General features: G+C 50.2%; 1 protein-coding gene across 12 annotated transcripts in view; it reads left to right on the top strand.

Annotated features, from left to right (window-relative positions):
- Nucleotides 1–26,679, top strand: part of ECE1 (endothelin converting enzyme 1) — a 128,782-nt gene that overhangs the window by 88,201 nt on the left and 13,902 nt on the right. For all 12 annotated transcript variants that reach the window (XM_035308055.3, XM_078330677.1, XM_035308047.3 and 9 more), the window contains 7 exons: nt 1,138–1,329; nt 9,332–9,474; nt 11,177–11,291; nt 19,116–19,226; nt 20,441–20,539; nt 21,049–21,126; nt 23,607–23,710. In XM_035308055.3, the coding sequence (XP_035163946.1) occupies nt 1,138–1,329; nt 9,332–9,474; nt 11,177–11,291; nt 19,116–19,226; nt 20,441–20,539; nt 21,049–21,126; nt 23,607–23,710 (842 nt within the window). The remainder of the gene's footprint in view (nt 1–1,137; nt 1,330–9,331; nt 9,475–11,176; nt 11,292–19,115; nt 19,227–20,440; nt 20,540–21,048; nt 21,127–23,606; nt 23,711–26,679) is intronic.

Below are 26,679 nucleotides of genomic sequence, written 5' to 3'. Positions count from 1 at the left end.
CACCACCATTGTGGGTCCAGGCCTTCTATACGTCACCTGCAACCCTCCCAATATCCCTGCAGATACTGAACTTCTCTGAACTTCATTTGCCTCATTTGTCAAACAGGAATTAGTTTTATCTTGCCTTTTACAGAAGAGGGAATCAGGCTCAGAGGTGCTAAGTGATCTGCTCAAGGTCACATAGTCAGTAAATGATGAGGCCGAGATTCACATCCAGATCCACGAGCTCCGAAGCCCATGGCTCTCCCTACCCTGGCCTGCCTCTTGTGATGCCCTTGGGGCAAGCTCGCCTGGAACTCACTCATCTGTCCTTTCATTCTTCCATCCAAAAGTCCTTGAGCAAACGCCCACGGAGTGCCTGATGCTGGGGAGATGGTGGCAGACAAGACCACCATAGCCTCCGTCCCATGGGGCCTGTGGTTTGGTAGGGGAGGCAGATATTTAACTAAGGGAAGGGGGGAGCTGAGAAAGTCTACCATGGGAACCTAATTCAGATCCTGGAACACAGGGGTAGAGGGTGGTCAGAAAAGGTACATTCTAAGAATGGAAAGACAGCCCCGGACAAGCACTGGAAGACAGGGACCAGCCCGTGTGGGGACCTGTGGAACCAGCCAAGACTTTGGGCTTTCTTCTGGGGACTGTAGGGAACCAGTGGAGAGATGTGGCCCCAAAACCATTCTCAACACTGTGTCTCCCACAGGTGTCTTTTTTTTTTTTTTTTGAGATGAAGTCTTGCTCTATTGCCCAGGCTAGAGTGCAGTGGCACAATCTCAACACACTGCAACCTCCTCCTCCTGGGTTCAAGCAATTCTCCTGCCTCAGCCTCCCAAGTAGCTGGGATTACAGGCACCTGCCACCATGCCCAGCTAATTTTTGTATCTTTAGTAGAGATGGGGTTTCACCATGTTGTCCAGGCTGGTCTTGAACTCCTGACCTCAGACAATCCGCCCGCCTTGGCCTCCCAAAGTGCTGGGATTATAGGTGTAAGCCACTACACCTGGCCCCACAAGTGTCTTGAGGGCACTGTGCAGCCCCCTGGCTCCCTGTGCTGGACTCGGCTGGCCAGGCCCCCCTCAACCCTTGTCCAATGGATAGTGGGGGGGCAGCCACTGACAGTTTGGGGTGTGGACCCTGCAGGTGCTGACCGGATACCTGAACTACATGGTCCAGCTGGGGAAGCTGCTGGGCGGGGGGGACGAGGATGCCATCCGGCCCCAGATGCAGCAGATCCTGGACTTCGAGACGGCTCTGGCCAACATCACCATCCCACAGGAGAAGCGCCGAGATGAGGAGCTCATCTACCACAAAGTCACAGCGGCCGAGCTGCAGGTAACTTGTGCGCCAGCTGCTAGGGAGGCTGGGATGGCCACCATGCTTCAGACAGGGCCCTGGGCTGGGAGCTTTCATACTCCTTTCATCTTGTCTTTGAAACCACGTGACAAAGGAAGGATGGTGGTTATGCGCAGTCCACAGGTGGAAAAACTGATGCTCAGAGAGGTCAAGTTACCTGCTGAAGGGCACACAGCTAGTAAGTGACTCCAAAATAAGCGCCTGGCCAACACCAGCCTGCTTCTCTGCAATTAATAGTGTTTACTTCAAGATTTGGGATCATGACCACACCAGCTCACATTGACAGTTCCTTTCCAGCCTCTCCAGCACCAAGCACATCGAACCTGGGGTGTGGATTCTGTCATTACGTTTTCCTTTTCTGAGCTAGATCAAGGTCTGGAGGCTCCTAAGTGGTAGAGGAGCTGGACATTTGGCTCAGATTGGCTCATGGTATGACAGAGCATTAGGTCTGTGATGCAGTCTGTCACCCATCGGAGAAGCCTGAGGTCCAAGGGCTCAGCCTCTGCCAAAGGCTGCCCTCTGACGGCTGCTTGGTCCTTGAGGGTTGGGAGGAGATAGCCTGCCGGTTCCTTCTTTCCAGAGTATCAGCTGGTATTGCAGCAGGATCAGCAGAGTGGCCACACTGATTTTCTCATTTTTTGACATCACCCAGGAATGCTTGGCTAGGCCTTGCTTCCCTGCTGGGCAGGGGTGTCATCTGTACACTGGGGCTCCCCCAGAGTGTCTTCTCCCTTCCTGATTTCTGACCAGCTAAATTCTACCTGCCTATTCCTTCTACTTTCAGAAAGAACACTAGGTCCCTGCACTTTTCCCTCCTCTATCTGACAGGTGTATATGGGTCACCTTGGCACCTTGCACTTTATGTGCTTCCAGGCCAGTGGGGGACACCAGCTAGAAACAACCCTCATTGCTGAGTGCCTTGGGCAAAAGCAGCGGGCCCTGGGAGCCAGAGGTGGGGAGAAGTCAGAGAAGGTGAGTGTAATGACGGGTGAGCATTTCCAGGCTGACTGAATGTCCCAGGCGGAGATATAGGCCATTGCAAGGGCCTGGGATCAGGGTCGGGGAGCCTGGTCTCCTGCTGGTGCCGGCTGCCCTTCAGCTCCCATAGAAACTGGCCTGAGGCTGAGTGGTGTGGAGCGGGCCGGGATGGAGCTTGGCAGCTGCTGTTGGATACCATCTGGCACTGTTGTCCTGCTCTGAGGCCAGGAGGCTGAGGGTGATGATTATAATTTGCTTTGCTCTAGCCCGGTTCTCAGCCTGAATCCGCTGTCGTGGCCATGATGCCAACTGTCTGTGCCAGGAGTAGTGGAGAAGGCACAGGAGCCTTGAGCACATCAGCCCAGCATGGCCACCAGGTTCCCCCCCAGGCATCCTATCACCATAGCTTCTGCTCCCATCTTCCAAGCAAGGAAAGATGGGAAGATGGCTCTTCCTCCCTCCCAGCTGCACAGCTGCCTAGGTGGGAGGAGTTTAGCAGACGCAGCAGCTTGCAGTAGCACAAGCCTAGGCTTAGGGTCAGAAGGACTATAAGCCCCTTGGAACTACAAGTGCTGGGATTATAGGCAGGAGCCACCACGCCTGGGCAAACAGCCTCTGTGTTCTAAGTACCCAAGGTTCAACTAAGATATTTAAGAAATGTAGGGATTCTCTCCTTATGTTTTTGCAGATATTTCTGATTAAATTCTAATGTGAATTTGGCTTCCTTCTTTGTAAAATGGGTTTGGCTCCTTCACTCACCCTTGCTGTGTGCCAGAACACAAATGAGACACAGCTCTTGGCCTCACAAGGGGCTGGGGTTCTTAACTTTAAGTCACAGAGTCCTTTAAGGACAGATCTAAAACCATGGACTGTTTTCTACAATAAATGGGCAAATACGCATATTTTAAAAATTACATCTGACTCTTAAAGAAGTCCTGGCTGGGCACAGAGGCTCACACCTATAATCCCAGCACTTTGGCAGGCTGAGGCAGGTGGATCACCTGAGGTCAGGAGTTCAAGACCAGCCTGACCAACATGGTAAAACCCCATCTCTCCTAAAAATACAAACATTTGCTGGGTGTGGTGGTGCACACCTGTAGTCCCAGCTACTCGGGAGGCTGAGGCAGGAGAATCGCTTGAACCGGGGGGGCAGAGGTTGCAGTGAGCTGAGATTGCACCACCGCACTCCAGTCTGGGTGACAGAGTGAGACTACATCTCAAAAAAAATTTTTAAAGTAAAAAATAAAGAAATCCTGGCCCCCTAAAGCCTGTGTTCTAAGTAAGAATCTGCCAGAGTTGCAGGAGAATAAGTTGAGGCAAAGGATGAGATTTTGTTCAGTAGACTGGTATGCGTAACACAATACAACCATAACATTAGATTCATTTTATTGTTACAATTCCTTTGTTATTAGCATGTCATCCAGATTCCCCAGCACTGAATCGTTTAATTCATTCTACTCTGGGACAGAGAATGTCTTGTTCCCTGGTGTCTGGAGTCTGGGATTTTCTTCCCATACTCCAGGAAACTCAGAGAAAGGCACTCCAGGCTTCACAGTGTGCTTCTAGGCTAGCCCTGCTGAGGTACAGAATAGTTCCAGGCTAGTTCCCAGCAGAGTCTGAACTCAGACACTCTTCCATTACTTCTGGGGGCCTGAGGACCTTCCCCTTCTTCTCTAGGACCCTCACACCAAAGGCTGTTTGGGCCTGAGCCCCATTTTCTACCCCATTTATCCAGCTGAGATGAAGCTCAGAAGCATTCTTCTCTTCTCTCCCACTTTCAAATCTACTAGAATTGGTTGGTTTGTGACCCACAGGATGCCTTGGCTGCAGGTGTGGAAAATGGAGCTCATCAGTGTGCCCCAGAGGGTATGAGTCACAAGTGGAATGTCCTAGTCAGTAAAACAGCCATCTCCATGGAGATGGAGCTCCACACATGTGTTAAGATAGGAGTCACTAAAGCAGCCAGGGTGGAAAATGGGAAAATCCTGGTATTCAACATATCTTATCTCAGAGTCATGGGAACTTCCCCTGCACAGAACACCTGCTTTTCCTAAAGGGACAGGGTTGTGTTGAGTACACAGAGATTTCTCACCGTCTTATATCTGTACCTTGATCAGAGACTTCCAGTTGCCTGCCGTTTATGAAGCTGTCGTTCATTGTGCAAACGTCGACATTTTGTAAACTTGTCGATTTTTCCGAGGCCTTTGCCAGCAGGTCATGCAGTCAGGTGGCTCTAATGCTGGAACCCTATTTGAAGATCTCATAACCACAGCTTCAACTTTTGTAGTCACAGAAATGTTAAAGATTAGCCTCAGAGGTTACCTGCCTGAGGGCCTCCTGCCAAGAGGAGGGCAGAGAGGACAAGGTAGGGAGAAAGGAAACTCAGGGTTATTGGGCAAGCAGGTGCAAGAGACACAGAGCCATCAGCTCTGGGAGGGGAGGCTGTTGTCCCCATTTTAGAGACAGAACAGAAAAATGCTGGAGGTCCAGAGCTGGTTCCTCCTGGGGACGCTGATCCAGGTCTGCTCATTCTTAGCCCAGGCTCATCTAGCTGCCACGCAGGCAGGGGTACACTAGAGCCCCCTGGCCCCCGAGACTGCTGTGCACATTTCTTCCCAGCTCCGCAGTTATTTTGCCGTCAGTCATGGTGGGAAGAGTTACCCAGAAACTGAGAGCCGGTTGTTAACTGTTTGGTTTTTGTTTTTCCTTTGAGACAGAGCTTTGCCCTGTCGCCCAAGCTGGAGTGCAGTAGCATGATCTTGGCTCACTGCAACCTTCACCTCTTGGGCTTAAGTGTTTCTCATGCCTTAGCCTCCCAAGTTGCTGGGATTACAGGCATGCACCACCACATCTGGCCGATTTTTAAAATTTTTGGTAGAGATAGGGTTTCGCCATGTTGGCCAGGCTGGTCTTGAACTCCTGGCCTCAGGTGATTCTCCTGCCTCCGCCTCCCAAAGTGCTTGGATTACAGGCATGAGCCACTGTGCCTGGCACAGTCGTTCACTGTTTTCCACCATGCCACTGCCTTCAGGATTTGCCCTCCTTACAAATTCACCTGTCCTTTAAGGTCCTTGTTCCCCAGCAGCTGAGTTGCCCTTTTAAACCTGAAGAGCTGAGTAAACCTGGGTTTTAGACCTCCGCAGTGGCTAGTTAACTATGTGACCTCAGGAAAGTCACCTTACCCCATCTGCAAATTCAGCATCTGTTACGCGGGGGTTTACCCCTCTCTCACAGAGGGTGTCATTGGTATTTATCAACAGGCTACAGATTGGTCTTACATCACAGATCAATTTTACTTTATTGATTGATTTTTCCATATGAAGGCCATATATGATGCATCTCTCTCCTGCTTTGTCTTACATTTTGTCCTTTTTCAAGAAACCAAGAGAATTTGGAATTGGACAGGCCCAGGAACACACATGGGAGATCTTGAGCAAAGGTTGTATTGGCCAGCATTGATGGATGACTTGCTAAATACCAGACATACCCATCTAAGTGATTGACATGTACAGGCATTTTTACTGTACAAAGATTGTAACGGCCAACATCGATGGATTGCTTGCTAAATACCAGGCATACCTATCTAAGTGATTGATATATACAGGCATTTTTGCTGTGACAGTATATGTAGTCCCAAAAAACCTTGCGTTCTGTAAAATCACACACTAAAAATAACAGTACACGTGGAGGAAATAGAACGGGAGCAGAACAAAAGTTATACATCTTTACGTGAGGATGTTGTGCTAAGCAAAATAAGCTAGTCACAAAAGGACAAATACTGTCTGATTCTACTTATTTGAGGTACCTAGGGTAGTCAAGTTCACAGAGACAGAAAGTAGAATGGTCATTTCCAGGGGTGGGGGTTGAGGCCAGTGGGAAGGTATTCCCTAATGGGTAGAGTCTCACATTTGCAAGATGAAATCTGTGGGGCCAGGCATGGTAGCTCATGCCTGTAATTCCCTCACTTTGGGAGGCCGAGGCGGGTGGATCACCAGAGCTCAGGAGTTCGAGACCAGCCTGACCAATATGGTGACACCCTGTCTCTACTAAAAATAAAAATAAAAATAATTAGCCAAGGGTGGTGGTGTGTGCCTATAGTCCCAGCTATTGGGGAGGCTGAGATAGGAAAACTGCTTGAACCGGGAGGCAGAGGTTGCAGTGAGCCACGATCATCACCACTGCACTCCAGCCTAAGTGACAGAGTGAGACTCTCTCTCAAAAATAAATAAATAATAATAAAAAGAAATCTGTGAATGGATAGTGGTAGTGATGATAGTGCAACCGTGTGAATGAACCAAATGCCCCCGAATGATGCTGCCGTTTTTTTGAGTCAGGGTTTCACTCTGTCAACCAGGCTGAAGTGTAATGGTGTGATTTCGGCCCATTGCAGCCTTGACCTTCTGGGCTCAAGCAATTCTCCCACCTGGGACTACAGGCACAGGCTACCATGCCTAGCTAATTTCTAAATTTTTCTTGTAAAGATGGTGTCTTATCATGTTGCCCAGGTTGGTCTTGAACTCCTGGGCTCAAGTGATCTGCCCACCTCAGTTTCCCAAAGTGCTGGGATTACAGGCATGAGCCACTGTGCCTGGCCTTCAACTGTGCTCTTAAACATGGTAAAGATGGTGAATTTTTTGTTACATGTATTTTACTACAATATATATATTTTTTGAGACAGAGTCTCACTCCATTGCCCAGGCTGGAGTGCAGTGGCTCAATCTTGGCTCACTGCAACCTCCACCTCCCCAGTACAGGCAATTCTCCTGCCTCAGCCTCCCAAGTAGCTGGGACTGCAGGCATGCACTACCAGGCCCAGCCAATTTTTTTTTTTTTTTTGAGACAGAGGTTCGCTCTGTTGCCCAGGCTGGAGTGCAGTGGCATGATCTTGGCTCACTGCAACCTTTATCTCCCAGGTTCAAGCTATTCTCCTGCCTCAGCCTCCCAAGTGTGCACCACCATACCTGGCTAATTTTTGTATCTTTGGTAGAGACAGGGTTTCACCATGTTGTTCAAGCTGGTCTCAAACTCCTCACCTCAGGTGGTCCACTGGCCTCAGTCTCCCAAAGTGTACTACAGTTTTTTTTAAGTTGTGCAATTTTGTAATCAGAATTCTAACAAAACAATTGGAACCTTGAGGAGTACCTCAGCATGGCTAGAGGCTGCCATGGGGAACATGCCAGCTGGGAAGTGCTAGCTGTGGACACTAAGACCCTGCAGATAAGACGGGGAGCTCTGAGCAAGTGTCTTTGGGGTCCTGGAGAAAGTACAACCTGCTGGAAGCTGAGAGTTGCAGAGCCTCTCTGAGGAGAGTAAACCCCAGGCTCAAGGGGTTTTCGGTCATCTTAAAATATAGCTGACCAGGCTAGACATGGTGGCTCATGCCTGTAATCCCCGCACTTTGGGAGGCTGAGGCAGGCAGATCACTTGAGGTCAGGAGTTCGAGACCAACCTGGCCAACATGGCAAAACCCCGTCTCTACTAAAAATAAAAAATTAACCAGGCATGGTGGTGGGTACCTGTTGTAATCCCAGCTACTCAGGGGGCTGAAAGAGAAGAATCATTTGAACCCCAGAGGTGTAGGTTGCAGTGAGCTGAGATGACACCACTGCACTCCAGCCTGGGTGACAGAGTGAGACTCTGTCTCAAAAAAAAAAAACAAGTAGACCTGACCAGCCTCCTGTGTGCATTGGCTGAGCTAAGGGTTTTTCCTTTCTTGCTGAAGGTTAACGTTCAACCCTTCCCGATTGTCAGGCCTCCAAGTTCAAGCCTGGACATTATAGCTTTGGTGACCTGCTCGTACACCTCCAGCTGGTCTCCCGGAACCAGAAAGTCTAGAGTAACTGGATGGCCATAAAGAGAAGTGAAACAACTAGCTCCTGCCTCAACTGATTGTTCTCCCCTTGCAATATTCGACCATTGTTCCTGCTCAGCCTTGTGTAATTTCCCCCCTAGCTATTAGGCTTCTCAAAACCCCCATCCCTGTAACTGTGTAATTTACTGCGCCCTCCCCTCTACTTGCAACCAATAACACCCACCCTTACGACCATTCCTGTTTGTAATAGATAACCCCTACCCTTGTGACCATGCATCCGGTAACACCTTTCCCCTCCCTAACATAGATTACCACCTTTAACTAACTAATTGCCCCAACCTACATAACCAGATCCGTTCCTACTCCCCTCACCTAACTCCTTTCTCGAACTTGGCCCGCTTGCACTCAAGTGCTAAATAGAACTGCCTCTTTGCCCACATGAAGCCTGCCTGGTGGTCTCTTGAGGCGAACGACGCGCTTAACACTGTTCCCATGCCTGAGAAACATCACCTTTGGACCAACGCAGCTCACACGTCATGCTGCTGTCATCCGGAATTTGCCAATCATGTAGAAGCTCACTGAGATTACAGAACCCAATATCAAATAGAACAGATGGCGTAAGCTCGTTCAGTCCTCACAAATAACCCAGCGAAGTGGATTCTGTTGTGCTGATTCCCATCTTTCAGACAAGATACTGAGGCCCAGAAGGGTTCATTCACTTACCCAAGGTTACACAACTAGCAAGTAAGGGAGCTAGAATATGAGCCCAGGCGGTTTGGCTGCAGATTCTGCTGCTCAACTGTTTCAGGCCTGTCTGAAACTCAGTCTCTTCACAGATAAAGCAGAGATAATAGTACCTACTGCTTGGATCTCCCAAGGACCAATTGGCATAATATGCATGAATCATTTGCCATGGCTCCTGGCACACAGGAGACGCTTGGTGAATGGCTGCATCTTCTCATTCCATCCTAGTTCCATTTCAAGTTAAATGTTGGTGTTGGACTCCTTAGAATTCTACCTACAGCATCTCTGACAAAAGTCTGCCAGCCTCCCTTTGACTCTCTGCCCAGTGTGCTGTCAGGCAGCGCCAAGCCCAAGCTCTTTCTTTTGCTTCCTGTAGCAGCCCGTCCTGGAGACCTGGGCTATGAGGAGAAGCAGCCTTACAGGTCATATTGTCCTTTTCCCTTGCAGACCTTGGCACCTGCCATCAACTGGTTGCCTTTTCTCAACACCATCTTCTACCCTGTGGAGATCAATGAATCCGAGCCTATTGTGGTCTATGACAAAGAATACCTTGAGCAGGTCTCCACGCTCATCAACAACACCGACAAATGGTAAGGGGACCCTGGTGGCCTGGGGCACACCTCTCACAGGCAGTCCTCCTCTTGGGTAGGCCGGGCAGGGGTGGGGATGACAAGCAGACTCAGAAGAGTGGGACCAGGGTGGGCTTTTATGAGGGGCAGCAGGACATCCTGGTTATGGGCACAGGTTCAAATCCTAGCCCCTTTCCAACTACCAGTTTTGTAGACTTGGGCAGATTTCTTATCCTTTCTCAGTTCATTCTCCTCCTCCATAAAATGGGATACAAATAGCACCTGTGGCCAGGCACAAATGCCTTTAATTGAAGGATTTTGGAAGACCGAGGCAGGAGGATTGCTTGAGTCCTGGAATTCAAGACCAGCCTGCGCAACATGGCAAGATGGTGTCTCTACAAAAAATTAAAAAATTAGCCAGACATGGTGTCACATGCCTGTTGTCCCAGCTACTTGAGAGGGAGACTGAAGTGGAAGGATTGCTTGAGCTCGGGAGGCAGAGATTGTAGTAAGCTGTGATTACACCATTGCACTCCACATTGGGAGACAGAGTAAAACCCTGTCTTAAACAAACAAAAAAAACCTAGCACCTACCTTTGAGGAGTGTTGTGAGAATCGAGTGAAACAATCCATATGAGGTGATTTAATACACTGCCTGGCATGTAAGGGGACTGAGTACATGTTGGCTGTTATTTTAGTTAATGCTTAAGATTTTCTTATCATTTTTTTTTTTCTTTTTTGAGATAGTCTTGCTCTGTCACCCAGGCTGGAGGGCAGTTGCGCAATCTCAGCTCACTGCAACCTCCACCTCCCAGGTTCACATGATTCTCCTGCCTCAACCTCCCAAACTGCTGGGATTACAGATGGCTGCCACCACACCTGGCTAATTTTTGTATTTTTAGTAGAGACAGGGTTTCACCATGTTGGTCAGTCTGGTCTTGAACTCCTGACCTTGTGATCCTCGGCCTCCCGAGGATTACAGGGGTGAACCTCCACACCCAGCCTTCCCTTTGACCTTTAATGTGAGCATTTTCCCCCATGTCATCTCAAAACCTCTGCAAACATCATTTTTCATGGTTGCATAGTGTTCCATCATGTACAAATACAGTTCTTCACTTCCTCCTTCTCATTGTCAGGCATTTTGGTTGATTCTGATTGGAGGTTAGATGTTCATTACAGTGCTAAGGTGACTTCTTGGCAACGGTGATAACAGCCACAGATAGGTTCCCTGTGCCCTGGGGGTGGGCAGTGGGAGCTGTCATCATGGAAACCTTGGCTTGGCTGGCAGAGCTTCTTTTCCTGCCCCTCCTATTCTTAGCCTCTCTGGCCTTGTGGCTGTGGCATCTCCAAGCTGTAGAAATGGTAGTCACCTCTCCACCCCAGCCCTGTGGCACACACCACTGGGGTGAGTCTCCATGCTGGGGCTTCATAGCTTCCAGACACAGAGCAGCTAGGCCACAAGCATTTATTGACTCCCTGTGGTGTACAAGTGATTGCATTAAAAACACTGAAGCATTTTCTATGGTAGGAGACCCAGGCTTTTCCCTTGAAGAGCTTACATTCCACAAGCTTAGGGAGCAGTAACCCGCCAAACCTGGGCAAGCTAGAAGGGGCCTGGGGTCACAAGCCGAGTTTGAGAGCCCCCCTAAGAGCCAGTGGGGGAAGGGCTGCGATGGTCCCTGCCTAGGTGTTCCTGAGCCCATCTAGCCTCCTCTCCCTGCAGCCTGCTCAACAACTACATGATCTGGAACCTGGTCCGGAAAAGCAGCTCCTTCCTTGACCAGCGCTTTCAGGATGCCGATGAGAAGTTCATGGAAGTCATGTATGGCACCAAGAAGGTGAGCCTGCCACTGTGCACACCTGAATATGGGCTGAGCGCCTACTTTATGCTGAGGTGTCTGTGGGAGCACAGGAAGGGACCTTGGCCAGCCAGGGGCGGGCAGAAGTTTCCGGAGGGAAGTGATTATGCCAAGGAAAGGGTAAAGAGGAGTCTTAGCCACTTAGCCAATTTATAGCAAAAAGTAGTTGCCAGTAGTGATGATAAATGCTCTCCTTGAGCAACTCACGTGATCCTCACAATGCCTGTGCGGTGGGCAATGTTATTATCCCCACTTTGCACAGGGGAGCCCCAATAGTGTGATTTCTTCCCCGGAAACTTAAAACACAGAACAGCGTCTGGCTTATGGAAGCACCAGGAGACCGTTCACTGTTACTATTTTCCGCCCAGTTTGTAGTCTGGGAAACCGCAGGCCGGGTGGGCTCTACCTGCCTTTAAATGCCCCACCATGACCCTGAGGGTCCACTCTTCCAGAGGCTTCAGGGACCCCCCCTGCCCTCCCACAGGGGAACCTGCCCCCATTGGAAAGTTCCACAGCCACTTCCACCTTCTCCCCAAGGAAGGGACTGTCACTCTGTTACTCATATAGCCGACTAATAGTTACTCATTGCACTCCTGACACTGCGTGCCAGTACAGGAATATTGAGACAGGTGAGCTGGGCTCTGTACCCCAAGAGCCCACACTGGCTGAGGGAGGTGATAGGAACTGACCCGTTCTCATATGTGCTGTTGAGATACCTCAAGCCCCAGCCTCAGAGAGCAGCTGGAGGGGCCCACCTACACAGCAGTAGAGGCTGATATGGCAAAGTCACCTGGCACACCTTCCCTGTAGGGTCCAGCCCTACAGGGTTCTGTGAGCCCCTCCTGGCTGGTGCTGAGACAAGAAATTGTAGAAATAAAAAACACAAGACATGGAGATAGAGAAAAGAGAGTTTGGGCCCCGGGGTCCACTGCTACCCAAATCGCAGAGACCAGCAGTGGCCCCGAAGTCGGGAGGCTCTCACTTTTATTGAGTCGCAAATCTGGGGACAGGGTAGGTAGCGCGTGGTCTTGGTGGTCGGAGACTGGGGGAAGGGTGGATGGGGCGTGGCAGTGATAGGGTCAAGTACATCATGTGTCATTCAGGTAGGGGCTAGGAATTTCTGGTACCTGAAGTGAGTAAGGAACATGGTGCATCAGCACCTTTTCCATATTTATCAAGAAAGAACTAAAATACTAATATTTATACTACTATTACTGATTATCTTTTCTAAGACAAAAGGAACCAGGTGCGGAAGCAGAACATGAGAGTGGATATGGAACGTGACCACTGAAGCACAGCATCATATAGAGGCAGTTAAGCCCCTGGGTGTCTGCAGGCCTGCCTGACAGTCACAGGCCTACAGCAAGAGCTTGGAGAAGCAGAGTTTTCTCCTAACTCCTCCAGGGAAGGAGATGTCTAAGCTGTTTTGGACTTTTCCTTCCTTAGCTGGCTAAACAGCGGGTGCTTTCCCAGCGCTGGTGCTGCCACACAGCCAAGGCGCCTTCCAGCAGCCCTTATGCGGGTGTGACAGATGGCGTAGAGCACCTTGCCTTAGTGTCATTCATTTCAGTGTCACCCCAGGTTCACACTTCCAACCTGAGAGGCATTAGTAAAAGAATTAAGATCACCTATGAATAACTAAGATCACATATGAATAACTAATTACGGTTATATTTCTTTTTTTTTTTTTTCCAAGACAGAGTTTTACTGTTGTTACCCAGACTGGAATGCAATGGCACTCCAGTGGGAGTGGCACCACACGATCTCGGCTCACCGCAACCTCCGCCTTCTGGGTTCAAGCAATTCTCCTGCCTCAGCCTCCCGAGTAGCTGGGACTACAGGCGCGCACCACCATGCCCAGCTAATTTTTGTATTTTTAGTAGAGACGGGGTTTCACCTTGTTGACCAGGATGATCTCGATCTCTTGACCTCGTGATCCACCCGCCTCAGCCTCCCAAAGTGCTGGGATTATAGGCGTGAACCACCGCGCCCGGCCTTACTACGGTTATATTTCTAGTTACTTTCATCTTCATTATTTATATGGAAATAGGCTGAGGCCTTTTGTTCCTGCCTGGGCGCTTATGGGATCTCCCCGATACACTTCCCTAACCCAGGACTCCCCAATACACTTCCCTAACCCAGAACAGCAGCTAGCAAGGCCCTAGCAGTCCTCCTCAGAGAGCAGGCAGAGCTGACTCCAGGTGGACCCCACCCCTGCAGCCCTTTCCAGAGTCCAATCCAGATGAGGATAGGCAGAGAATGGCAGGGCGTGGGCTCCTGCTTCGAGCCCTGGAATGCATCCTGCCAGTGCTCTGTCCCATCCCCATGCAAACCTACCTCTGACAGGAAGGGGACTGAGGAAGAGGGTAGCTGGGAACAAGCCCCATTTCTAACCAGAGGAGCTTCCAAGGGCACCACCAGGCCTTGGCCACGAGAGCCACGCTGCCCTGCGGAGGACATGGAGGAGCAGTGGGCTGGCTGCCCTGCCTGGCCGAATCACCTTCCTGCTCCTCTTGCATCTGCCTTAGACTGGCCCATCTGCTGTAGCCAAAGCCTGGATTCTGTTCCCTGCAGAACTTGGCCTTCCAGGGGACCTTCCAGCGAGAGGTTTGATCATGATCCAGGATGGTGGTTCCAGAGATGCTTCTGTGTATGGAACATACACCCGCATCAGCTCTCGCCTTTCCGGGTTACAGATTAGGAAACAGGCTCAGGGAGGTGAAGGGACTTTCTTAGTCACCCAGAAAGAAAGTAGCAAGGGCCTGGTGCAGCGGCTCATGCCTGTAATATCAGCACTTTGGGAGTCCGAGACAGGTGGATCACTTGAGCCCAGCCTGGAAAACATAGCAAGACCCTGCCTCTATTTTTTAAATTATTTATTTATTTATTTATTTTTAAAAAGCAGCAAGCTTGAATGTGATCCCAGATCTTATTACAACTTTGAGGCACTTTCGGCTGCTCCTCACTTATAATAATGATAATAATAACCAAAGATATCATGACTGGATATCTACCTTTTATAGGGATTATCTCAACCATGTTCCTACAACAATTATCATCGTCCATGTTACAGATGAGGAAACCAAGGCTCAGTGAGGGAAAGGGACTTGTTCAAAGGTGCTTATAAGTGAAGAGGAGGCTCTCAGATCTGACATATCTGATTCCATAGCTCTGTACCACTCACCCTCTCTTCTTCAGAAACCAGAAGTTAAGATCAAGCTTCCCTGTGGTCACCAAGGGCTGAGATGGGGGAAGAGGGATGAGGAATTATTGTTTAATGAGTATAGAGTTTCAGATTTGCGAGATAAAAAAGTTCTGAGCCAGGCACAGTGGTGCATGCCTGTACTATGGTCCCAGCTACTGTGGAGGCTGAGGTGGGAGGACTGCTTGATCCCAGGAGTTTAAGGCTGCAGCAAGCTATCACTGACTGCACCACCGCACTCCAGCCTGGGCAACAGAGAGAGACCCCATCACTTTTTAAAAAAATAATTAGTCAGTTAGGGAGTGAGCTTCCCTGGGCCACGTTCAAAACACAGGATGATGTTGCTTGCTCGAATGTGGCACTTGGAGCAGGTGGGGAACAGGGAGGCCTCAGGAGAGGCAGGGGCAGGTGGGAACCCTGAGCTGGGAGGCTCTGAGCAGGGGTCTCTGGTTACCCCAAGGCTGATGGGTGACGGCTGCTGCTCACCTCTTTCTTAATCTCCAGCCCTCCCCACTCCCCCACTCTGACGGCATCTGGGCCCAGGCCAGGTCCCTCCTGCTTACGTTCAGCCCAACTCAAAGCCACCTCCTAGCTGTATGACCTTGGGTAGTCCTTATACCTCTCTGAGCCTCAGTTTTTTAAATCTGCAATTGGAGATCATTTCTGACCTCACCTCACAGGACCTTTCTGTGTGGCCTCCATTTGGGAAAAAGCATAGAACCTGGGAAGCGGTGTGGCCTGTGCATTTGTTCATCCTGGCAGGGAGGGAGCCTACTGTGAGAAAACCGCATGGAATTTGGGATCAGAAGATCCGAATTTGAAATGTTTCTTCTAACAACACCTTAGGCAAATTGCTTAATTGGGGCAGGGGCTCAATCTCCCATCTATAAAAAGCAGTAACAAATCCCTGCCCTGCACACCCCAGGGCTGCCTAGGATGACATGGAGGGTCCCTGTGAAGTCTGTTCTGACTGTTTAAGTGCTGCACATGGCTGTTTCTCATCAGCTGTCACCCATTTGTGACTTAAGACGTCCAGCAGGAAGGAAGGAACCCCTTGCTGAGTCCTTGTATTACAGTGAGGAAGACGTTTTTAAAAATGCAGCCAGCTCAGGGTGGAGGAGGCTGCCTGGCTGCTCCTTATCTTCCCAGACTTGAGTCAGAGATCACCTCCAGATGCAGCCTTCCTGACCGGTCAGATCCATCTGACCCTTGCTCCTTTTGGAGATTTTTCTCATCATCCTGTAGTACTTCTAGGGACTTTGTACTCGTAGGCAGAGAGTGTGGCCTCTTTGAAGGAAGACATTGGAGCCGGACTTTTTAAGTTCAAATTCCACCTCTGTCAGGGCATGGTAACTCACAGCTGTAATCCCAGCACTTTTTGGAGCCCAAGGTGGTTGGGTCACCTGAGGTTAGGAGTTTGAGACCGCCCTGGCCAACATGTTGAAAGCCCTTCTCTACTAGAACTACAAAACATAGTCGGGAGTGACGGCACACACCTGTAATCCCAGCTACATGGGAGGCTGAGGCAGAAGAATCACCTGAACCCGGGAAGCAGAGGTTAAGATCGCACCACTGCACTCCAGCCTGGAACACTGAGCGAGACTCCATCTCGGAAAAAAAAATCCACCTCAAGCACTTACTCCCTGGGTGATCCCTTTGGCCAAGTGATTTAACCTCCCTGTGCTGCCATTTTGTTTTGTTTGTTTTTGAGACAGACTCTCACTGTGTCACCAAGGCTGGGGTGCAGTGGCACTATCTCAGCTCACTGCAGTCTCCACCTCCTGGGTTAAGGGATTATTCTTCCTCAGCCTCCCAAGTAGCTGGGACTACAGGCACACGCCACCACACCCAGCTAATTTTTGTGTTTTTAGTAGAGACAGGGTTTCACCATATTTGCCAGGCTGGTTTCAAATTCCTGACCTTGTGATCCACCTGCCTCAACCTCCTAAAGTGCTAGGATTACAGGTGTGAGCCACCACACCCAGCCCTTCCCAGTTTTTTAGCTGCAAAAAGAAACAAAGAGAGACCTGCCTGGTGTAGTTAGTGTGAGCAGTATATGCAGTAGGGTCTGGCACACAGTAAGCACTCACTCCACTGCTTCACTTCACTACAATGACTGCTGTGGATAGTGCTATCACCTGTCTCTCTCACCGGATGTTCTGGGCATTTCAGTTGAGACCCTGGAGTGTGTGCAGGCTCACGTTGATTCATCTCTAGTTTCCAAAGACCTAGCACAGGCTGGGTGCGGTGGCTGACGCCTGTAATCCCAGCACTTTGGGAGGCTAAGACAGGCAGATCACCTGAGGTTTGGAGTTTGAGACCAGCCTGACCAACATGGAGAAACCCCGTCTCTACTAAAAATACAGAATTAGCTGGGCATGGTGGTGCATGCCTGTAATCCCAGCTACTCGAGAGGCTGAGGCAGGAAAATCGCTTGAACCCGGGAGGTGGAGGTTACGGTGAGCCGAGATGGCACCATTGCACTCCAGCCTGGGCAACAAGAGCTAAACTCCATCTAAAAAAAAAAATTAAAAAAAACTAGCACAGTCAGGTTGCAGGGGAACTGCTCAGAATGCGCAGAGAACGCTGGATGCATAAATGAATGAAAGCACATGTGAAGGAAGGGTTTATCCAGAGAATCTCCTGAGAAGATGATGCATAAGAGTCTGTCCATGATTCAGCTCTCACAGCCTGGAGCCTCCATGGAGCCTCAAATTAGAGTCCCCCTAGTCCTGACTTCCTGTGTGGTTGACCTCAGCCAGACACAGACGGTGTGTCCAGCTTTGGGCTTCTCAGCTGAGGGAGGACAGGCAGGGGAGGGAGGGAGAGGCTGAGGGCAGGCATCCAAATGGACATGTAGTTGGGAAAGCTAAAAAGAACTTGGGTGGCCAAATTTAGAGACAAGTAGAGTGGCCCTTCCTTCCTTCTTTCTTTCCTAGAAGAAAATTTTATAACTAAGGCATAATTTACATACAATAAGATATGCAATATACCTTAAAAATACAGTTCAGTGAGTTTTTGGTTTTGTTTTGTTTTGAGATGGAATCTCACTCTCTCGCCTGGGCTGGAGTGCAGTGGCGTGATCTGGGCTCACTGCAGCCTCCACCTCCAGGGTTCAAGCGATTCTCATGCCTCAGCCTCTCAAGTAGCTGGGGTTGCAGGTGCCCACCACCGCACCTGGCTAATTCTTGTGTTTTTAGTAAAGACGGGGTTTCACCTTGTTGACCAGGCTGCACTGACCTCGGTGATCCACCCACTTTGGCCACCCACAGTGCTGGGATTACAGGGGTGAGCTGCTGCGCCGGCCCTGTTTTGTTTTTGGTTGGTTGGTTGGTATAAAAATACCACATTTTGTTGATCCACCTGCCTGTTGATGGGCACTTGGGCTGGTGTCAGTTTAGGGCTATTGTGAATCCGGCTGCCCTGAGCATGGGTGATTGTTACCACCTGTTCTTTGGGGTTAAGAGGGCACTGCTTCCTCTGTAACACTTGGGATTTATGTGAGCAGGGCCACCACACATGGTCATATACACTGCCCACAGAGGGATGCCTGGCCAAGGAGCGACGGGCTGACACTAGCTGGGCACGTGTCCCTGGCCATGCCCAGGGGGTTGCAGCCCACAGACGCCTGTTTCGGGTTCACACAGAGGTATCGTGTGGACTGTGGGGCTGGTAGGTGAGACAAGGAGGAATCAAGGCATTGCAGTCCCATGGTGAGCCGGGTGTGGTGACTCACACCTGTAATCTCAGAACTCTGGGAGGTTGAGGCAGGAGAATCACTTGAGCCCAGGGCCCAGGAGTTCTAGACTAGCCTCAGCAACATAGTGGAACCATGTCTCCACAAAAAAAAAAAAAAATTTAACAGAAAAAAGTATCCGGGCATGGTGGCATGCACCTATAGTCCCAGCTACTTGGGAGGCTAAGGTAGGAAAATCACTTGAGCCTGGGAGGTGGAGGCTGCAGTGAGCGGTGATCATACCATTGCACTCCAGTCTAGGTGACAGAACAAGACCCTGCCTCAAAAAAAAAAAAAAATTCCTGCACTGTTGCTGTAGTGTTCTCATTTGAGGAGCTCGTCAGTGGCATTGGAGCCCTGGTTCTCCGGGAAGCTTTTTCTGTGGCTCAGGGTAGACCATTACTCCCCATGGCTCTTTGCCCCCGGGACTCCTGGTCTCCGCTGGAGGCAGGATGAGCAGGGGATAGGTAGGAGCATGGGATGTGGAGTCAGGCACATCTCAATTCTTGTCCCAGCGATGCTTGTCACTTGCAGGGGCACCCTGGGCCAGAGGCTGCTCCATGCCGAGTGTTTCCCCACCTGTCCAGTGGCTCCTCGTCAGCCCCAAGGGTCATTGAATGGATCAATGGGATGCTGTTCGTGAAGTCCCAGCACAGAGCCTGGCATTCAGGAAATGGCAGGGGGTGGCAATGCGGTGTATCAGTAGCCTCTCCATCTGGTGACGAAAATAACTTCACTGGGTCGGCAAGCTCTCCCTGAACTTCCAGAACGAAGCATGGGCCCCACATGGTGATACATCCGGGAAAGAAAGAGGCCGGGAACAGAAAGGCTGGGGCCCAGTACCACCGCAACTTGTGTTTTCCAGACCTGTCTTCCTCGCTGGAAGTTCTGCGTGAGTGACACGGAGAACAACCTGGGCTTTGCGCTGGGCCCCATGTTCGTGAAAGCAACCTTCGCTGAGGACAGCAAGAGCATAGTGAGTGCCTCCCCGTGGGTATAGGCCCTGCGCAGACCTGCCAGTCACCCTCCAGCCCACCTCGGGCCTTTCCTGCTCTGGGGCCTCAATGCAGAGGCCCCACTTCCCAGAGCCCGCGGTGATGGGAGTCTCTCACACCGGCAGCTCTCAGTCCAGCCCCTTCATCTGCACAAGCTCCCGTGAGCCTCACAGCAGCCTGCCAGGCTGAGACAGCTGTCCCCACCTCCAAAGCTGTGAGGGACCCAGAGAGAATGTTGGCAGAGCAGTTTGGCCCAGAGGGTGACATTTTTCTTATCCTGTGGGTGACAGGCAGAGGAGTACCATGGCAGAGTGCAGTGGAAATAGCCAGGCCGAAACTGAGATCCCGGCTTCACCACTGGCCGGGTGGCCTGGGACAGTCAGTTCTTACATCATCTGTAATGTGGAGGCGGGGCCATTCCTCCCACAGAGAGAGATTAAATGAGATGCCACATACTGGGCACCGACATAAAATAAGAGTTCAGCCAATGGGAGCAGTCACTCTATTGTTACAATCTTGACGACAAATAGTATTCATTATGTCGATGTCATCTGCAGCCAGTGAGCCAATCCGAATTCAAATCCACTGCAGTGACCGGCCTGTGAGCAGCTGGGTGGGTCTGAGTTGGGCTCTGCTGGCCCCTCTGCTCTTGCTGCACAGCTCTGCCTTCCCATTCTCTAGAACCTTCACCCTTCTGTTTCCGAGCTTGTCTGCTCTTGACATTGTCACCCTCGAGAGCACCCGTCCATCTCCAGTCTGAGCATGCACTTCTGAAGCTGCGCCTCAGAACATGAGTACTCTAGATTTTAAAGCTCTTTCCATCAGAAAGGAATGGTGTGGTCCAATAAGTCTGGGAGAGGCTATGTATTCTCCCTCTCTGGAAGAATCGCAGTATCTATTACATTAAAGGCTCTGAAAAGTCCCGAGGCAGAGGCTTTTCCAACTTTCCTGAAGCTCGTCCTAAGCTGATTGGAGCAGGGAGCCCTGTGTGCAGAAGGCCAGTCCTGCCTTGCAGGTTTTCATGTTAGGAACGTGGTTTGGAAAGCACAGCTGTGGCTTTCCTTCTCACCCCAGCCTGATGCTTTGAAAATTGAGTTGAATCTCTGGCCCTGCATCATTCTTCTGCATGGGGTGCCCATTGCATTTAGAGGAGACCAGTGCCCAGACCTCACTGCTGTGATGTGTGTCTCCTCAGGCCACCGAGATTATCCTGGAGATCAAGAAGGCATTTGAGGAAAGCCTGAGCACCCTGAAGTGGATGGATGAGGAAACCCGAAAATCAGCCAAGGAAAAGGTAAGGCTGGCCAGGCGCTGGGAGGGGGTGCTGCGGCATCCAGCACAGACGAGGAGGGTCGGGGAAGGAGAGGCCAGTTCCATCCGGGAGCACAGCCTGGATGCTGTCTCGCTTTCATGGGGTGAGTAGTCTAGGCCTAGCAGGATTTGGGGTCAGCCTTAAGCACATGATCACATGGACGTCTATAGAAGACAAACCTCACTGAGTGCACAGGGGAAAGGTGCAGGGAGACACAGCACATCCTGTGGGGCAGGACGAATCTGGCACCGTCCATGGGGTGGGAGTCAGGAAGACTTTCCCTTGGGAAAGCGACATTTAAACAGAGACCTAAAGGATGAGTAGAAGTTTGACAAGGGGAAAACCTTTCCAGAAAAAGACATGAAAGCCCAAGGCAGGCAGGGCCTGGCCCTGGTCCCCCTTAGCCCAGACTATGAGCCCAGCAGCCAAGGAGCTGAGGCTGGCCTGGCCGGTGTTGCCAGGCACTCACTTCCCCTCTCTGTCCTGTGCAGGCAGATGCCATCTACAACATGATAGGTTACCCCAACTTCATCATGGACCCCAAGGAACTGGACAAAGTGTTCAATGATGTGAGTACCTGCTGCCATGCCCCCTTGCATTCCTAAATGCTGCCTTGGGAGAGGGCTGAGGCGGGGCTGGGTCCAGATGGGGTGCTAGAGGCAGCATGGCTGTCAAAACACAAGTGCCTATAGTACCAGCCACTTGCGGGGCTGAGATGGGAAGATCACTTGTGCTCAAGAAGTCAAGGCTGCAGCAAGCTGTGGTTGCACAACTGCACTCCAGCGTGGGTGACAGAGCAAGCCCCTGTCTCAAAAAAAAAGAGGGATGATGTGGTGTGGGGTTTGAGGATGGGTCAGGCATGAGGAAGCCTTTTCTGCTCCTTAATTCGGCTCCTGGGTCAGCTGGAGGCCCTGCCTCCCCGTAGCCACCATCAATCAGGCAGCACCCACCAGTCAGTACAGAACACGTGCCGTGCGCCCTGGAAATGGTCAGCTCCATTTGATGTGTGGGAAATAATGGAAGAAACAGATCCCAGAAGGTGCAGAGAGAATTGGCCCTTAGACATCAGGGGTGGAACATGAAGTGGAAAACCCCCACACCACCTCCTCCCTCCCTGGTTGTGCCTCCCAGAGTTACCTCCTGTCCCTGTGGTCCTCCCCGTCTCCCCAGAAACCCGGACCTGATTTTGACTTTGAAACGCTAATGGGAAAGAAGCAGCATAAACCCATGTGCATTTTTAAGCTTGGTTTGGGCAGCAGGGGTAGTTGATAGATCCCTGCTCGTTAGAACTTTTGGCAAATCACTCCATTAAGTCGATTGTGCTTCTGCCTCAAATGATAAAGTTTTCTATCTTCTTCTGATTGAAATACTTAAATTCAGGCATTAAAAAAAAAATTTTGTTTTTTGAGACAGGGTCTCACTCTGTCACCCAGACTGGAGTGTAGTGGTGTTATCTCAGCTCACTGTAACCTCTGCCTCCCAGGTTCAAGCGAGTCTCCTGCCTCAGCCTCTGAGTAGCTGGGATTACAGGTGCATGCCACTACCACCTGGCTAATTTTTGTATTTTTAGTAGAGGCCAGGGGGGTGTTCACCATGTTGGCCAGGCTGGTCTCGAACTCCTGACCTCAAATGATCCACCTGCCTTGACCTCCCAGAGTGCTGGGATTATAGGCGTGAGCCACCGCACACAGCCTGAATCCAGGCATTTAAAAATCTAATAATGTCTCATCATGGTTATAGTTAGAACCTAAGACTATACAAATTCCTTCTGAGATCATGAGACTCATTCTGCAGCCTTTTTCCTTGAGAGTTATTTCAGATGCTCCAGGGTGTCCTGATGCAAGATCCTTGGGCCCCTGGAGGCATCCCAGACAGGGCCCTGGATCCACTCCTGTCCCTGAGGCTCCAGCATTTTACCAGAGCCAGGGAGAATTTTGCATCTGTCTGGAGCTGAGGCAGATGCAGTGGCTCATGCCTGTACTGCCAACACTTTGGGTGGCCGAGGTCCGGGGGACTGCTTGAGCTCAGGAGTGTAAGACAGACCCGGGCAACATAGTGAAACCTCATCTCTACAAAAAAAATTAAAAGTTAACTGGGCAGGGCAGCATGTGCCTATAGTCCCAGCTACTTAAAAGGCTGAGATGGGCACACTTGTGCTCAAGAAGTCAAGGCTGTAGCAAGCTGTGATGGCACCATTGCACTCTAGTGTGGTCGACAGAGCAAGACTCTGTCTCAAAGAAAAAAAAAGCTGGAAGACTCGGCCAAGTAGTGAGAAGAGTGTACAGTGATGCCCTTGACATTTCAGATAGATTTCACTTTACCTACTAGATCTAGCTACTAGCCAGAGGTGGCTATTTAACTAATTAAAACTTAAATTCGTTTAAATTAAATTTAAAAGCCACACTCACTACATTTGAATGCTTACTAGCAACTGGGTGTGGGGGCTCATGCCTGTAATCCCAGCACTTTGAGAGGCCAAGGCAGGTGGATCACCTGAGGTCAGGAGTTCGAAACCAGCATGGCCAACATGGTGAAACCCCATCTCTACTAAAAATACAAAAATTAGCCAGGTGTGGTGGCGGGTGCCTGTAATACCAGCTACTCAGGGAGGCTGAGGCACGAGAATCACTTAAAACCCAGGAGGTGGAGGTTGCAGTGAGCCAAGATCGCTTCATTGCACTCCAGCCTGGGCAACAGAGCGAGACTCCATCTCAAAAAAACCAAAAAATGCTTAAGCGTCTGCCATACTGGGCGGCACAGGCTAGAGCATAGAACGTCCGTCCTCACAGGAGGTTCTATTAGACAGCATGAGAGAGATTTCATGCCTGGGCCCAGGCACCGCTGTGGGGACATCCTGCAATGCTGTCATTCTATCTGGTGCCCCAGAGTGAAGGCCAAGTGAAGAGCTGACCCTGCAGCCCCAAACCCTGCATTCGGTCTCCAGCCTGCAGATTAACCTTTTAACCACGACAGCACTTGGCGTCCTGTTTTGGAAGATGCCTGTCACCGAGGGCACATTTTGAGTGTGACTCCACTTCCTCTTTTCCAGTACACCGCAGTTCCAGATCTCTATTTTGAGAACGCCATGCGGTTTTTCAACTTCTCATGGAGGGTCACTGCCGACCAGCTCAGGAAGGCCCCCAACAGAGATCAGTGAGTTCCCCCAGGTCCTGCCGGAAAGGTGCCACCTCCCCACCTGTGGGCATACCCTGGGCCCAGCTGACCTTCATTGCACCCTTACTGTGCGCCCGATCAGCTATCACGAAAGCCATCTGAAGAGTGGAGGCCGTTGTTATCCCACTTTTCGGATGATGAAACCAAGGGCAAAAGAAATGTGGCCCCGCTAGGAGCTGGGATGGGCTTGAGTCTTCCTAGCCTGTTGGCAGCGTGAACCTGGCCTCTGGAGCTGAACTGATCTGGCACCCTGTCCCCGCTCCACTGCTTCGAGATTTGGAGACTTCATGGCAAAACCCCATCTCCACTAAAAATACAAAAATTAGCTGGGTATGGTGACATGCACCTGTAATCCCAGCTATTTAGGGAGGCTGAGGCATGAGAATCACTTAAACCCAGGAGGTGGAAGTTGCAGTGAGCTGAGATTGCGCCATTGCACTCCAGCCTCGGTGATAGAGCAAAACTCTGCCTCAAAAAAAAAAAAAGAAAAGAAAAAGAAATGCTTAGGCATTCATTATCCAAAGAATAGGATGGGAGGAGCTGATTCTCAGGTCCTTATGGCAGTCAAATGTAAGGACCTCTGGGGAGCACCAGACCCCAAGGAAGGCCTGGCAAGGGTGGCTTTCCCACAGTTCCTGACTATCACGAGTGGGGGGCGTCTCAGGACAGGGTGCCCACAAAGCCTGGGGAAGGTTCTGGATGGGCCTCACAGCTGTGCTTCCCAAAGCTCACTGCGCATCAGAGTCCTCTGGGAAACGTTTTCAAAGATATAGCTTCCTCATCAGGCATGGTGGCTCATGCCTGTAATCTCAGCACATTGGGAGGCTGAAGCAGGTGGATCACTTGAGTCCAGGAGTTTGAAACCAGCCATGGTCAACATGGTGAAACTTTGTCTCTACTAAAAATACAAAAATTAGCTAGGTGTGGTGGTGCACACCTGTAGTCCCAGCTACTCAGGAGACTGAGGCACAAGAATCGCTTGAATCTGAGAGGCAGAGTTTGCAGTGAGCCGAGATCGTGCCACTGCACTACAGCCTGGGCGACAGAGTGAGACTCCATCTCAAAAAAAAAAAATTAAATTTAAGTACAGCTTAAATTTAAGTACAGCACCCTGTCCTGAGACGCCCCCCACTCGTGATAGTCAGGAACTGTGGGAAAGCCACCCTTGCCAGCTTCCTGAACTTAAATCAGGATAACCTAGAATGAGACCTGGTGTGTGTCCCTTTTATTACTGCCTCCTCAGGCCAAGCACAGTAGCTCATGCCCACACTCCCAGGACTTTGGGAGACTGAGGTGGGCAGATCAGTTGAGCCCAAACCAGGCTGGGCAACATAGGGAGACCCGGTCTCTACAAAAAAAAAATTTTTGCGTCGTGGCATGAACCTGTAGTCCCAGCTACTGGGGAGGCTGAGGTGGGAGGATCACTTGAGCCGGGAGGTTGAGGCTGCAGTGAGCCAAAATCATGCCACTTACTTCTGCTTGGGCAGCAGAGTGAGACCCTGCCTCAAAAAAAAAAAAAAAACTGTCTCTTTAAAAAAATTAGATGTAGTCAGCCCAGTTCTAGTCCTTAGTGCAAACATTTGGGATAAATCTCAGGGACGGGTGCAAGCAATATCTCTTTGCCTCTGGTGCCCCCTGGTGGAGTATAGGGGTTAAAAATCTATTTCCTTCATTTCCAGCCTCCAACTGGCACACACCCGCAATGCACAAGAAGGTGGGCTTTTACCTTCAGAATATGGCATAGGCCCATTGCCAATTTATCTGAAGTATTTTTAACTTCAGATAAATTTTTAATTTAAATTTATTTTAAATTAAATATTTTAATTTAAATTTATCTGATTTTTTTTTTTTTTTTTTTTTTTTTGAGACAGAGTTTCACTCTTGTTGCCCAGGCTGGAGTGCAATGGTGCGATCTCGGCTCACTGCAACCTCCGCCTCCTGGGTTCAGGCAGTTCTCCTGCCTCAGCCTCTTGAGTAGCTGGGATTACAGGCACGCACCACCATGCCCAGCTAATTTTTTGTGTTTTTAGTAGAGACGGGGTTTCACCATGTTGACCAGGATGGTCTTGATCTCTTGACCTCTTGATCCACTCGCCTCGGCCTCCCAAAATGCTGGGATTACAGGCTTGAGCCACCGCGCCCGGCCATATCTGAATTTTTTAATTTAAATTTCCTCGCCTACCCATTGAAGTATGTGTGATTATTTGAATATAAATGGGATGTTTTAAATTCCTCCATATAGCTGGGTACAGCGGCTCATGCCTATAATTCAACCACTTTGAGAGGCCTAGACAGGAAGATCTCTTGAGCCCAGGAGTTTGAGACCAGCATGGACAACATGGCAAAACCCTGTCTCTACAAAAAAGTTTAAAAATCACTCAGGTGTGGTAGTGTGTGCTTGAGCCCAGGAGGTTGAGGCTGCAGTGAGCTACACATGCATCCTTGCACTCCAGCCTGGGCTACAGAGCAAGATGCTGTCTCTAAAATAAACATATAAATAAATAAAGTTGTTGGCCAGGCACTGTGGCCCGCACCTGTAATTCCAGTATTGAAAGGCTGAGGCAGGCAGATCACCTGAGGTCAGGAGTTCAAAACCAATCTGGCCAACATGGTGAAACCCCGTCTCTATTAAATATATAAAAATTAGGCAGGCATGATGGTACACACCTGTAATCCCAGCTACTTGGGAGGCTGACACAGGAGAATCACTTGAACCCAGGAGGCAGAGGTTGCAGTGAACAGAGATCACACCACTGCACTTCATCCTGGGTAACAGAGTGAAACTTCATCTCAAATAAAGTTCCCAAAATCTTCCCATGGCTGTGGGGCTCACCTGGAGGAGGCAGAGTGTCTCTTAGTGGAAATGTTGTATCCATCTCACCGCACTCCCTACTCACTCTTCCCCTCTGCACCAGAGAAGTCATTGAAATCCCAAATAGTCCATGACT

Source organism: Callithrix jacchus, chromosome 7, assembly GCF_049354715.1.
Source record: "Callithrix jacchus isolate 240 chromosome 7, calJac240_pri, whole genome shotgun sequence".
In the NCBI taxonomy this organism is placed as follows: domain Eukaryota; kingdom Metazoa; phylum Chordata; class Mammalia; order Primates; family Cebidae; genus Callithrix; species Callithrix jacchus.
Note: the sequence above shows the minus strand (reverse complement) of the source record. Positions and strands in the feature narration are given on the sequence as shown.